We start from the raw sequence: 15,488 nt of genomic DNA, 5'->3' as shown, positions 1-15,488 counted from the left end.
TCACTTCTCACCACACTCGCAGCTTGGTCTAAACCCTAGCTATCTCTGAACCTGCCACATTCTCTCTCTTTCTCACATCTTCATTTAGGTGCTCCCTCTGCTTGTTCAAGTTTACAGAGTACTAGTTTTCCTGGGAAACTTCCTTTCATGATTCATAGCTGTTTTACCTATCCCTCTTATATGCTCATAGTCATTTGAATGTCTTTTACTACAGTTTGATCACAGTACTGTTCATTGCCTGCTCAATTATCTATCCCCAGTTACATATGGGCTAAAACCATATGGCTATCTTGCTCACCTTTGTAGAATGATGGGACAGAACAAACAGCCAATGAATATTAATAAAGGGAGTGACCACATAAGCTTTATTACTCTATGAAGTACGAAAACAAAATCTGTGCTTCTGTGTTTACATCACCAGACAGCAAATTCAGCAATTACCATAATTATAACAAAATTACTGGATAGAAAAAAATACTTCAGCTAATTTCTTATCTAAGATTTGTATGTTCTTGGCACACAGACAAAAGAATTCAAGACTGAAAGACTGGACTGGCCAATTAGAACACCAGAAGTTATGCACCAAATAAAAGCTACTGACTCTTGATCATTGCAATTCATTAACTGTCAGGTCATTAAATATAAGGTACAAAGTTCACTTACGATGTGAATTAAAGAATATCACTTATTTACTAAACAACTGAATTTAAATAAATCAAAAGTTTTTCTAAAACCAGTATAGACATGTTATGAAAATAAGAATAGAGGCATATTTTCTGTAACTTTATTTCCACGAAGACTATACCTACAAAACTTTTGGACTGCAAGTCATATAATAAATATGAAAAACAAACTATTTGAATTTGAAAAAGTTCAACTTTAGCTGACCCAGTTTCTAATGAGAGAAAAGCAATATCTAATCAGCATGACCATAACTTACCCACATTTGTTTGAGGGTTAAGAGAATGTAGATCATCCAATTTCTCTATCACATTTGTAAACTACTCACCATGTTCTTTATTTTGGCCAGATGAAAATTTTATACATAGACCGCCAAAGAAATTAATTTGATAATGATATTAAATGTGAATTATGATATCAAAATGTTGCCAGAATTAAATGTATATTTATAATATATAATATATTACCCACATCATTTTTATTATCTAAATCAGAATCTTCTCTTAAATATAATCAAGAATCATTCTCAATAATGGAAAGGTGAATGCCTACATGAGCATGAATGGAAAAGCTGTATAAATTTCAGTTAACAAGGATAGGGAGGGCCTCACCCTTTGTTTTCTTGCATGATTTCTTCTTTTAAAAAATAAAATGAGTTTTTTCCTCATCACCTGGTTTCTAGAAGAGAAAAATATGGTTGTATGACATTAAGAAAAAAAGTACAATTTAATAATGCATTGACTTTCATTTTTCACAGACACTGGAAAACAAGCAAAAATCACTTAACATATGATGTAATCAAAATTAATTTTAATTTTTTCACCCTGCAAAGTAAGACTTTTGCAATAATTAGAACTGACTAAAGTTCCTCCCATTCTACAAGACTTTATATAAATAGTTCCTTTTCAATCATTATATCCAATTATAAGGTAAATATTATTTTCAAGTTATAATTGCACAGCTCTTCTTATGAACCCTGGTGATATGAACATCTTCATACACTCTGGAGTAAAGGAGGCAGGGGAGGCAGGAGAGAAGGAAATGCTTTTAAGTTACCTCCCGACCTCAGGACTGGTGCTCACCTCCCTTCTGTAAGAATGTATACAACACAGAGAGGTGACTTCTGCTTTAAACAGAAGATTTTCCTCAAGTCATAGAAATAACACTATCCACTCTAAGAAGTAATGGAGGGCTATGTGACAAGACACATAACTTCTCTTATAACTTAATGTAAGTTTTACTTCTTAAATCTGAAGCATTGTGACCTTCAAAAACAATAACATGCAGGTTCAAATATAAATATTTATACCCCACCTACTTCCAGAAAGGATTTCAAGCTGATTATTCAAATATAAATACAAGGCCAAGGCAAGGAGAAGTAATTTTTTGGATTATCTGCCACTCAGGACTAATAGTGACACTGGCTCCACTCAAATAAGCATGGACAATCAGGAGTTGGCTATATGGGAAAGTAGCCAAGAGATGAAAAGAATTATTAAAAGGTACATTTGCTATTTCATACAAAGCAAATGGTGCTGATGAAAGAATAGCTACTAAATGATTCATAATGGGTACATGCAGCTGAATAAATGATAGTTCACAAAGAATTTCACACATATAGAAGCATTACCACATATTCAGTTTGCTCTAATTGTAATTATGTGCTACTCGAAAGCAAATGACAATCAATAAATACAATTTAAAGTATTTCCTAGGAATTAAATGAAGAAGCCAGTCAGTAACCCAGCTCAGGACAATGTGTTAAGCATTATAGATAACAAGAAATAAGTCAGACACAGCTGCTCTCCAGCTAATATTGGGGGGCGGGGGGGGGGAACAGAACACAAACATAACTGAAGCTTTATGGGGAACAAAAAAAAATCATTAAAAGCAGCCAACTATATTTTATCCACTATTCTTTTAAAAAATGTTAAAACAGCTAAACAACTCTAAAACAAGTTATATTTTATACGAGTTTTGCCTATCCTAAGGGTTGCCAAGACCAGAGTAGCATCTCACAGAAAAATTCTAAGTATATCACTTTTATTATGAACCACTTTTTTAACAAAAGTTAAAATTATTCAATTTTTTTCATGCATACTACCATGCAAATTTTATCTGCCACCAGTTCTGCAAAGTAGTTAACTACTGCACATACTCTCAGTAAGAAATTTTTTTAAAAGAAAAAAAAGATATAGATAAATGTATATATAGCAATGTGCTCATTAGTAACTGTACTAGTAAATAATTATAATTTCTGGTTATACTTAATAGAACATATAAAGTAGAAATACCACATTTTTGTTACAAACTAAGAATAATTCACCTGAAATTCTCTTAAAGTCTAATAATTTTTTTAAAAGATACCTATCTAACCTCCTCTCTTCAATCAGATCAAGAAATTAGGTTTTCTTTTTTACTTATTTTCTTATTCCAAAATCCACATCCATAAAGGCCTGGTATCTAGGATGAGCAAGGCTAAGCAAACTACACTCTGGAGCAGTCTCCTCACCCAGGTGAGGTGACTGAGCGCTTCCAAGGCACCAGGACATTAAATGGCAGAAGGATCTACAAATACCGTCAATAGCAAGAGTCATGGAAGGGATTTCCCTAGAATAGGATTTTGAATAATGATAAAATGATCCGTGGCACTTCTACTTTGCAATGGCAGATGTGGCTTGGTGGGGGACGGTGTCATCACTAGTCTTAAATGAAAAAGCTTCATTATCTTACTTCATCATGCGCCTTGCAGGTACTCCACTGAAAAAAAGACAAAACAGGAGGCAAAAAATTCAAGCCTCAAGGTAAGCCATTTCAATGTTAAGTATCCACCTTTTTTTTTACTAGCAGATTATAAAACCAGCTAGTTTTATGCAATAATTTATTTCATTTTTTGGCCTCGGAAACTCAAAGCTGTTACCCCAACCCCCAAAAAGCCAGAGGAAGATAACATATAGTAAAACGACAGCAAATTACACAAATCTAAAACATACTAACACTATATTATAGTAATATGTCAGAAGATAACATAACAAAAACAATTGCTTTATAGAATACATGGTCTTTAACTGAAGAACTCCAGAGACAACAAATACTTACGTCTTGATGTTCTCATGGTACACCTTGGTGTCTGATGGCTGGTTATAAAGTGGCTACAAAATAAATCAAATATTTATATATAAATGTTGTACATATGCCTATAAAGAGACAAAAATAATTTATATTTTGCTGCAAATCTAGATAAAGTATTAATGGGTCTACACAATATCTAGACTTTTGGGTTCCCTGAATAACTCTCCCTAAACAATGAATGCCACTCCTGTAAGAAAGTTTATAAATTCATTGTGTCCCATAATGAATACATTAATTCATTTTAATTTTAAATACAAAGAAAGGTTAAGCACCATCATCATCCTAACAGTATGATTCAAAGAGCTTTCTATTTTAGTTATTACTTCTTCCTCTTCCTATCTGGAGTGAGTAAGGGCTGCTCAGGATAATGCTTCTTCAAAGGTAACCAAGTTCATGCACCATTATTTTAAACTTTATTACAAGCTTACTGCCTGGCTACATTCCTCTTGCCCAAAAAGAAATAGATTATATTCCATCTTATCCCAAAAAAACCCACTAAAAATAAAGCACTAGAAACAAAAAACAAAAAAGAAATTTCTTACTTACCAGTTCAACTTTTGGGCCAAGACCTTCAAATATTTTGTGAGCTTCTTCTGCTTTTTTCTACAAAGACATTATTATATTGCATAATTAAAAATTATATTACCTTAGTGCAAAATCACTACCAATTTAATAATATTTACTTAAAGGCCAGTCTATATTTAAATTTATCCTAACTTCCAAACATTCTTCTTTCATGAAAGGCTAAAACACTATTTTTATTTTCACAGTTCCCTCAAAATTCAGTCAAAGCTTAATATCTGTATTGAAAGCACTACATAAAGAATTGGTAAATTCTTTAAAGCAAACATATATTAAATCTAAGATGAGGGAATAGAGAGCCACAATTAGAAATGAACTCCTCAAACATTCTAAATACTTCAACTTATAAGGTTTTTAATGAAATTTAAATACACATAACACCATAAAGTTGCCAATCTTTACTGAGGTAATAAGCCAAATTAATCTCTTTGAAAAACAACTTATAATAAGGTTATTTTCTAGTTACAAGAAAACCCAAATAACAGAGGAAGCAAATAGTCTGAATTACTCAAGTGCTCAGTAGTAAATGATGAATTATACATGTATATATTTTGCATGCTATTTTCAAAAGTAAAATAAGTGCTAACAGAAATCGTCCTTTAAAAGGCAAATGAAATATAACAAAATTCAATACTGAGGATATCTAAACTACAATTATATAACTAGTAAATGTCTCGGTGGTTCTCAAATCTCTTGCTCCCAATAGGGTCAACATTACTGGTTAGGCTCATGGCCTGCTGCAGACCCTACCTCACTGCACTTGCCTGAGGGAGCTCTCCAGGGCTTCTGATGGGAAATATAAATGGAACTGGATTGTCAGTCAGTATTTCCCAAGTGTAAAGGAAGACATTCCCTTAAAATAAATATTCCCCTTTTCATCTTATTTATCAATCACAATCAATGAGTCAAATATTTATTTATATTATGTGAAAAAAGATATGTTTAAACCACTAAGGAAGCACAAAATAGTATAATGCACTTTCCAAATTCCAAGAAACCCCAAGGAACATATATAAAGGACCCATATATAAAGGACAATGGGTAGGATTGTGAGACAAGGCTAATTAAGAAAAAAATCAATCAATAAATATCACTGAATTCGACTTACTTGAAAATTAACTCATACTAAAAAAGAATTCAACATTTTATTTTAGAAGATTCTTTTCCATTGTTATCATCTCTAATTCCTATTTACTTTATCTTTGAGGTCACCAAGAGACCATGAAGCTCATTAGCCCACTATAGAGGTTTCTTTTTAAAGATTTTATTTATTTATTTTTAGAGAAAGGGGAAGGGAGGGAGAAAGAGAGTGAGAGAAACACTGATGTGTGAGCAATACATCAATCAGTTTCTTCTCACACATCCCCAACTGAGGACTTGGCCCACAATGCAGACATGTATGTGCCATGGTTGGGAATCAAACTGGCGACCTTTCGATTCCCAGGCCAGCACTCAATCCACTGAGCCACACTGGCCAGGGCTAGAGTATTTTTTTAAAGTAGGAAATTTCACATAAAACTCCATGTTCATGGCTTTTCTTAAATAAAGGAGTATCTGTCAACCCTGGGCCACATCCCTGCATGACCACAGAACACTCTTCTCCTCTAGGATGCCAGGAGGTAGTCCTACTGCCCTTCACCCTCACTGGATAGATCTTGATGTACATAGCTCTGTCTATTCAATACACTGGACAATTTTGAGCTCAGCCAAGAAAATAATATTAATTTCCCATATTACCTTCCAATTATCTCAAATATTACATATCTGATGACTTTCAGTTATTCATATAGATAGATACATGTACATGAGTCCAAGGTTATTCCTATAAATGTTTATTTAATGACTAACTCACAGCTGCTTTCCTTAAGGCTAAGTTCCTTTAGGATCTGGGCTATTATAAAGTTATAGGTTGCCTGTAAGATGTCCTACTCTGCTGACTACAAAGGAGCAAATTGAAACAACAATACCAACTTCTAACTATGACCTACTTCAGCTAACAAACCTATTCTCTCCCACAGTACTTAAAACATGCTATTCATTTTTGGCCTGAGGACTTCTGGAAGCCCACTGTTTAAACAGCTCTGTGTAAAGTTTTGTTTATATTAAGATGAAATGTTTCCTTTTAACTGCTAGTTCCTGGGCTGGATTCTGGCCAAAAACTAACTTTGACATCACAAAATTATTCATAGAATTGAGGCCTGCCTTTCCTAAACCCATAGACACTTTTAATTATGAATATAAAAATTATTTTAAGCCCTGGCTGGTGTAGTTCAGTGGTTGAGTGCCAGCCTGCAAACCAAAGGGTCACCGGTTCGATTCCCAGTAATGGCACATGTCTGGGTTGCAGGCCATGTCCCAAGTAGGGGGTGTATGAGAGGCAACCACACACTGATTTTCTCTCCTTCCCTACCCCTCCTCTCTATAAATAAATAAAATCTTTTTAAAAATAATTTAAATAAATCTAAAAAAGCAAAGTTTACCCAAAAATCAATGGCCTCACACTCAATAACTAAGATTCAAACCACAGCCTGGCTATTAATTCTGGAGATGATAATGTAAGTCATTTTCACATCTAAAGACCCATCTGTATTAGAATAGTATCAGTATTTGGTATTAAATGTCCCTCATAAAATGAAAAACTACAGAAAAAGTGTTTTGTATTATTTGGTACAAACTTGCTTGCTAGTATTTATATGAGACACAGCTGATAAAACTATGCTCTCATTAAATATTTAAATAGTGTAGCATGTATATAAAATATTAAATAATTTAAGACACAACTGTCAGCTTTTCTTCAATCTTAAGGAAAAAAAAAAGAAAACACCAAGCTTCAGTTAATCAAAATCTAAGACAATTAAAAATTAAATCAGAAACCAGGTTTTAATTCAATTAACATCACTACAGAACACACTGACCACTTAGAAAAGGCAGTCGAAGAATTTTAAATGCCTGTGCCATCAGGAATGGCATGAGCTTACCCGATTCTCATCATAAATAATTTGGACAATACTGCGGTGTTTCTGTTCCACAGGAGGAGGAGACACAGGCTTCTCAGGCTCAGGAGGTTTAGCTGCTTCTTCTTCAAGCTGTTGCTAAGAGACCCAGAAAGGAAGAGTCAGGCATCTGCTGCATGTCACCCCCCCACCAGTAATTAATCACCAGAGATAACACATGCTCCTGAGCAGTGCTATGCTGACTCTATAGGGTAATCATTTAATCTTCTAGGATCTAATAGACCCAAGGGGTCTAACAAATCCAATCAAATTTATTTTGACAAATAACTAAACAACATAAATCTTTTTATATTGAATCTTATAAATGAAGCAAAATAAGAGAAACTAAACATATAAATATATCCCTATAAACCTCTATCACAATGATCTTTTGTGGCACTGGAAAAATACTTTCATATGTTATAGATACACAGTATGTGTTAATGTCTGGTGGGGAGAGGGCATGCGAGTGTTTAAGGATAATACTTAGCTCAGAATAGCACCATTCCCTACCCTTCCCACCAAATTGTATACTTGGTAGTCAAGAGGCACTGGCAAAACCACAAGAATATGGACTGCTGGTGCATGTGATTAAACACAGAAAGCTATCTGCATTACTCTGACTGGGTTGTAGCCTTAGGCTCACCCTTTTACAAGTGATGTGTTCCTAGGACCCTTTCTAAGTCCTTACCCTCAATCTTGAGCAAGAACATAAACCACTCATGTAAAGTAGGGATATTAACCCTACTTACCACATAGCTTTTTCAGAGGACTGAATGACTCAAAAGCATATTTGAACTAAAAGTGTTCATTTAATACAATTTTATTACCTACAATTATTACTGAAATAAGCAGAGCCTTGTTCTGCTTGGCTCACTGTTTATTTTTCCCCCCAACACAACAAGTGATACCTAGTAAATGCTCAACAAATACTCATGTGAATATAAGTTCACTGCCCAAGATGATAAAAAAAGACATTAGGTAAAGATATTAAGTCTACTTAAAGCCCAGAAGAAAAAATTATCACTACTACTAAAATAAGACTAACAGCCAATGCTCCTATTAACATAAGTCAGATCACACCCAAATGAAAGGATAAAAATCCTACAAGAAACCTAACCAAGGAGGTAAAAGACCTGTATGCAGAAAACTACACAACAATGAAGAAAGAAATCAAGGAAGACATAAACAAATGGAAACATGCCACATTTATGGATCGGAAGAATTAATATCATCAAACTGTCCATACTACCCAAAGCAATTTACAGATTCAATGCAATACCTACTAAAGTACCAATGGCATATTTCACAGACATAGAACAAACACTTCAAAAATTTATATGGAACCATAAACAACCCTGAATAGCTGCTGCAATTTTGAGAAAGAAGAGCAAAGTAGGAGGGATCACAATACCTGATACCAAACTGTATTACAAGGCCACCGTAATCAAAACAGCCTGGTACTGGCATAAAAACAGGCACATGGACCAATGGACCAGAATAGAATGCTCAGAAATAAACCCAAGTCTCTATGGTCAATTAATATTCAACAAAAGGGGCAGCAACATAAAATGGAGTAACAATAGCCTCTTTAACAAATGGTGTTGGGAGAACTGGACAGCTACATGAAAAAAAAAGAAAAGAAAAGAAAAGAAACTCGAGTACCAACTTACACCACACACAAGAATAAATTCAAGGTGGGTAAAAGATTTAAATATAAGCCGTGACACCATCAAAGTCCTAGAGGAGAACATAGGCAGGAAAATCTCAGATATTTCACACAGCAACATTTTTACTGATATGTCCCCTAGAGCAAGGGACATAAAGGAAAGAATAAACAAATGGGATCTCATCAAAATAAAAAGCTTCTGCACAGCTAAAGAAAACAGTATTAAAATAAAAAGAGAACCAATTGTATGGGAAAACATATTTGCCAATGACACCTCAGACAAGGGTTTAATTTCCAAAATATATAAAGAACTTTCATGACTCTACTCTAAGAAGACAAGCAACCCAGTTAAAAAATGGGCAAAGGACTTGAACAGACGCTTCTCCAGGGAAGACATACAGAGGATCCAGAGACACATGAAAAGATGTTCAATATTGTTAGCTATCAGAGAGATGCAAATGAAAAACACAATGAGATACCACTTCATACTAGTCAGAATGGCCATCATAAACAAAGCAACAAATAACAAGTGTTGGAGAGGCTGTAGAGAAAAAGGAACCCTAGTGTACTGTTGGTGGGAATACAGACTGGTACAACCACTATGGAAAATAGTACAGAATTTTTCTAAGAAAACTAAGAAAATGGTTCTGCCTTTTGACCCAGCAATTCCACTGCTAGGATTATATTCTAAGAACCCTGAAACACCAATCCAAAAGAACCTATGCACCCCAATGTTCACAGCAGCACAATTTACAGTAGCCAAGTGTTGGAAGCAACCTAGGTGCCCATCAGTAAATGAATGGATCCAAAAACTATGGTACATTTACACAATGGAATTCTATACAGCAGAAAGAAAGAAGGAGCTCCTACCCTTTGTGACAGCATGGATGGAACTGGAAAGCATTATGCTAAGCAAAATAAGCCAGGTGGTGAAAGACAAATACCATATGATCTCACCTTTAACAGGAACCTAAACAACAAAAACCAACAAGCAAAATATAACCAAAGACACTGAAATACGAGGGAACAGGCTAACAGTGTCTGGAGGGGAGAGGGGAGGGAATTTCAGGGGAAAAGGGGAAGGGTTTACAGGAACAAGTATAAAGGACACAGGAACAAAAACGGGGGGGGGGGGGTGGAAAGGGGAGGGAGGTAGAGAGGGCTGGGTGGATGGGCTAGGGTAGGAGTAAAAGAGAAAATTGTACTTGAACAACAAAATAAAATTTTAAAAAAGTATAATTGGTAGGAATTAACGGGGTGAGGTCAAAAATGGTATAAGAAACAGAGAACTCAAAGAACTTGTATGTACAACCCATGGACATGAACTAAGGGAGGGGGAATGCTGGAGGGCTAGGGATGGAGGGGGGGCAAAGGGGGAAAATTGGGAAAACTGTAATAGCATAATCAATAAAATATACTTTTAAAAAGTTTTAAAAAATCCTCCAAGAAAGAAGCTTCAAAAGGACCACTTCCACTTTGAAACTGAAAGTACTCTTTTGCAGTCTACTAAATAGCTAAGTGAAAGACAGATATTTGGAGTTGTGAGATCAGGTTTATGGCAAGAACTTCTTCAAGGATGCCTTTTCTTTCCTTTGCCCAGAGGGTCTTCTTTTAGGATCCCTGTTAAGTGGGTGTCGAGAATGGAATAAACAAGCTTCAGAAAATTACATTTTATTTTTAGCACCTAAGTAGCCCTGGGACAAAATGATTGTAACAGATAGGTTAAAACAAATAAAACAAAAAAATACACCTTCTTTCATATTAACTTTATAATAATTTTGTAAAAACTGAAAACTAAATTTAGTTGGGATTTTATTGAAAAATCTATAAACATATGAATTAACACGAACACACAACATTATTGATCTTGTTTCTATCCATCTATGGTATATTTATTTACTCAAGTTTATCTTTGATATTCCTCAATAAAATTTATAGCTATTGTACCTCTTTTGATCACACAATATATTTCATTATTTTTCATTATTATAAGTGGTTACCTGTTACTGAGTACTCATATGTGCCACATATTATTCAAAATATTCACTGTCTCAACTCATAAATAATAACATGATTTAACTGGTATTATTAGTAGTATTACCATATTACAAGTGAAGAAACAAAAGATAAGACCAACTTAGCAGAATCAGATCCACAAAACTTAAAATAATTGTAAGGAATGTTATCATAAATTTAACATGATTCAATAAATAAAAAAGGCTCAACATATTTTTAAAAATCAAGGGAATATTTTTAAAATGACCAAGCAGATTTTAAAATGAGCCAAATAGAAATTTCAGTAATAAAAACATAATTATTAAGGTATAACAGATTAAATATTTAAAGTGAAGACAGAAATGCATATTGAAAGACAAAAATTTAAAAATTGGCAACAATGAGGCCCAAAGAAGCAATAAGATGGGGGGGCGGGGGGAGCAATACTACACATAGAAGACAAGAGTGATATTACATCTAACAGGAATTTTAGAAGGAGATGAAAAGAAACCGTAGGAAAGGGTTTGGTAAAACAAAGATAACGACTTAAAATTTTCCATTACTGATGAAAAACTCTAACACATACAGGAAGCCCAATGATTCTCAAGCTGGATTAAGAATAATAATAAACCCATTCCCAAATACATCCTTGTAAAACAATAATACCCAAAGAAAAAGAAAAAGCAGCCAGAGGAAAATCTTTCAATAAACAGGCATTAAATAAAAGTTAACATTTAAGTCATAAAAAGCAAATACTGAATTTGCTAACAAATCCTAACTAACAGACGTTCTAAGTATGTTTTTCAAGAACAACTTAAACCCCCAAATGGAAGATCTGCATTTCAAAAAGGAATAATGAGCGAATAAGATGACAATTATGTGGATAAACCTAAATAAACATGACTATATAAAATAATGTCTCAGGTGGTTTAAAAAGAACAAAGAACTAAAATATATAACAACAAAGGCATAAACACTGGGAAGAATGAAAAAATGAAGTAGTATACCTTCCTACTACGAAAGAACATGGCTAATATACTACTTAGTTTTAGGATTCGAGTAAATAGGCTGTTAAATTTTTCTGGGGGAAAACTATAAACAAAGAAATAGTGTATAAAATCCAAACTAGTGGGGCAAAAGAAAATGAAATGACAAAAAGAAAGCAAATCCAGAATAACGTCTGAAATAAAACAAAAATACCAACATCAGCATAAGAGATAGAGCAACCAGAAAGCATAAAATAAAATAGTTTTAAAATTTCAGATATTACCAATCATGATTATCAGTTTAAAAGAAATAAATTATCCTGTGGAAAGACAGGTTGTCGGACTGTGTATAAAACAAAATCTAGCTATATATCTTTATAGCAGATACAACTTAAATATGAGAGCACAGAAAGGAAAGAGAAGAAAAAAAGATAAGCTAATCAGTATCAACCAAAAGTGCTGATCTAATTATATCACTATCAGGCAAAAAAGACTTTATGTTAGAAAGCATTCCAACAGATAATATGACATTACCTTATAATAAAAGGTTTCACTTAACAGGAAAAGTAACAATTATAAACGTGTATATGCCTAAAATAAGAGCCTAGAAATACACAGAATAAAAATTAAGAACTGGAATATTTGCAAATCATATATCTGATAAGGGGGTTAATATCCAAATCATATACAGAACTCACAAACAACAACAAAAACATTAAAAATTTTAAAAAATCAATTCAACTTAAAAAAGAGGTTCTGAAAAGCCATTTTTCCAAAGAAGACATACAGATAACCAATAGATACATAAAATGATGCTCAACATTAATCAAGACGGAAATGCAAATCAAACCTACAATGAGATATAACCACACACCTGTTACAATGGCTATTATGAAAAACACAAGAAATAAGTGTGGGTGAGGATGTAAAGAAAAATGAACCCTTGTTAGTGGGAATGAAAATTGGTGCAATCACTATGGAAAACAGCATGGAGGTTCCTCAAAAAAATCAAAATAGAAATACCATATGAACAAACAATTCCATTTCTGGGTATCTGAGCAAAGAAAACAAAAACAATAACTCAAAAAGATATACGCACTCCTACGTTCACTGCAGTATTACTTACAATAGCCAAGATATGAAAACAACCTAAGTATTCACTGATAGATAAATGGATAAAGGAAATGTTACATATATATATAGGCATATTATTCAGCCATTAAAAAAAAAGGATAACTTACTATTTGTGACAACATGGATGGACCCTCGGGGAATTATGCCAAGTGAAATAACTGAGACAAAGAAAGACAAATACCATATGATCCTACTTATACATGAAATCTAAAATATAAACACCACCACCACCACCACAACAACAACAAAGTCTACTAACAACAACAACAACAACAACAACAACAAAGGCTACTACCAAACTAAAATAAAAGACACACAAGGGAAAAGGAACAATGGAGATACACAGCTTCCAGAAAACAAAAGATAAAATGACTATAGGAAATCCTCACATATCAATAATCATCCTAAATGTAAATGGACTGAACTCATCAATTAAAATGCACTAAGTAGCCTGATGGGATAAAAAACAAAACCTAATTATATGCCACCTTCAGAAGACAAACAAAGAACTCAAAGTGAAAGGGTGGAAAATGATATTCCAAGCAAACAGCATCTGGAGAAAAGCTGGTATAGCCATATCAATATCTGACAAAAAATGATTTCAGGATAAAAAAATGTAAAAAGAGACAAAGATAGATATTTTGTAATGATAAATGAACAATACATTAAGAATAAAACTTATTTACGTACATTTACCCAACCCAGGAGCACCAAAATATATAAAGTAACTACTAGCAGAACTAAAGGGAGAAAATGACAAAAATATAATTACAGTAGAGGCCCTAAATATCCCATCGGCAGCTGTGGACAGATCACCCGAGCACAATATCAATAAGGAAACATCTGCCTAATGACACATTAAACCAAATAGACATAATCAGTATTTACCAAGTTCTTTATTCCAAAGCATCAGAATATACATTCTTCTCCAGTGCACATTGAACACTCACAAGGAGAGATCATATGTTGGGGTACAAAAGTGGCCTCAACAAATTTATGAATACTAAAATCATACCAAACATATTCTCTGACCAGAATGATTGAAAACTGGAAATGAACATCAAAAAAGAAAGCTGGAAAAACCATAAATATGTGGAAATTAAATTAATGCTACCAACCATTACTAGATCAAAGAAAAACTAAAAGAGGTCAAAAGATACACAGAAACAAATGAGAGTCACAACAGACGTATCAAAATCTCGGGAAGATTATTACATTACAGGCCTACTATAAGAAACAAAAATCACAAATAATCAACATAATGTTTCACCTTAAATAACTAGAATAAGAACAAACAAAGCCTAAAATCAGCAGAAGAAAGAAAATAATAAAATTTAGAGCAGAAATACATGAAATAAAGAACAAAGGAGAAACTGCCAGAAAACCAAAGTAAATGGAAGTCCAACAACCAAGGAGGTAAAGAAGATACATTCGATGGGAGGGGTGGAGTCGGGCAGCTGGCGCAGAGAGGGCTTGCAGCAAAGCTGCGGCTGGTGGACCCAGCAAAGTGGTGGATTGTGGAGCGGGGTGCACTTGTGTCAGACAGCTGGTGGACCTGGCCATCTCACATTCGCATGCAGATAAACCAGGCAAAACTGGGGAGTGAGACAGACTGAGCAACCCAGGGTCCCAGCAGAGGAAAATAGAGCCTCAAAACACTAATTGAAAACACCTATGGAAGCTGAGGTCGACGCAGCACAAACTCCCAGCCTCAAGCTCACAGGAGAGTTCACTGGAGAGACCCACAGGGTCCTAGAATGTACACAAATTCACCTACACGGGAATCAGCACCAGAAGAGCCCAATTTGCTTGTAGTTGCTGAAGTGACTGAAATCCGACAGAGATCAGAGCAAGCACCATTGTTCCTTCTCAGACCCCTTCCCCACCAGACAGCGTCACAATGCAGCAAGGTGGGTTGCCCTGCCCTGGTAAACACCTAAGGCTCTGCCCCTTACTACATAACAGGCGTGCGCAGACAAAAAAAAAAAAGGCCCAAACAAAAGAACAGATCAAAACGCCAGAAAAAATACAACTAAGAGACGAAGAGATAGCCAACCTCTCAGATGCATAATTCAAAACACTGGTAATCAGGATGCTCACAGAATTGGTTGAATCTGGTTGCAAATTAGATGACAAAATGAAGACTACAATAAATGAAATGAAGGAAAATGCACAAGGAACCAATAGTGATGGGAAGGAAACTGGGGCTCAAATCGATGGTGTGGACCAGAAGGAAGACAGAAACATCCAATCCAAAAAAAATGAGGAGAGGCTTAGGAACCTCCAGGACATCTTGAAACATTCCAACATCCGAAT

The 15,488-nt window shown here is 34.5% G+C and overlaps 1 protein-coding gene across 1 annotated transcript in view; it reads right to left on the bottom strand.

Annotated features, from left to right (window-relative positions):
- NCOR1 (nuclear receptor corepressor 1) overlaps positions 1–15,488 on the bottom strand; it is a 195,159-nt gene that overhangs the window by 109,050 nt on the left and 70,621 nt on the right. Inside the window, 4 exon segments of the mRNA XM_036032941.1 lie at positions 1,293–1,359; positions 3,781–3,833; positions 4,360–4,416; positions 7,374–7,487. Of these exon segments, the coding sequence (XP_035888834.1) occupies positions 1,293–1,359; positions 3,781–3,833; positions 4,360–4,416; positions 7,374–7,487 (291 nt within the window).

This window comes from Phyllostomus discolor, chromosome 8 (genome assembly GCF_004126475.2).
Source record: "Phyllostomus discolor isolate MPI-MPIP mPhyDis1 chromosome 8, mPhyDis1.pri.v3, whole genome shotgun sequence".
Classification (NCBI taxonomy): domain Eukaryota; kingdom Metazoa; phylum Chordata; class Mammalia; order Chiroptera; family Phyllostomidae; genus Phyllostomus; species Phyllostomus discolor.
Note: the sequence above shows the minus strand (reverse complement) of the source record. Positions and strands in the feature narration are given on the sequence as shown.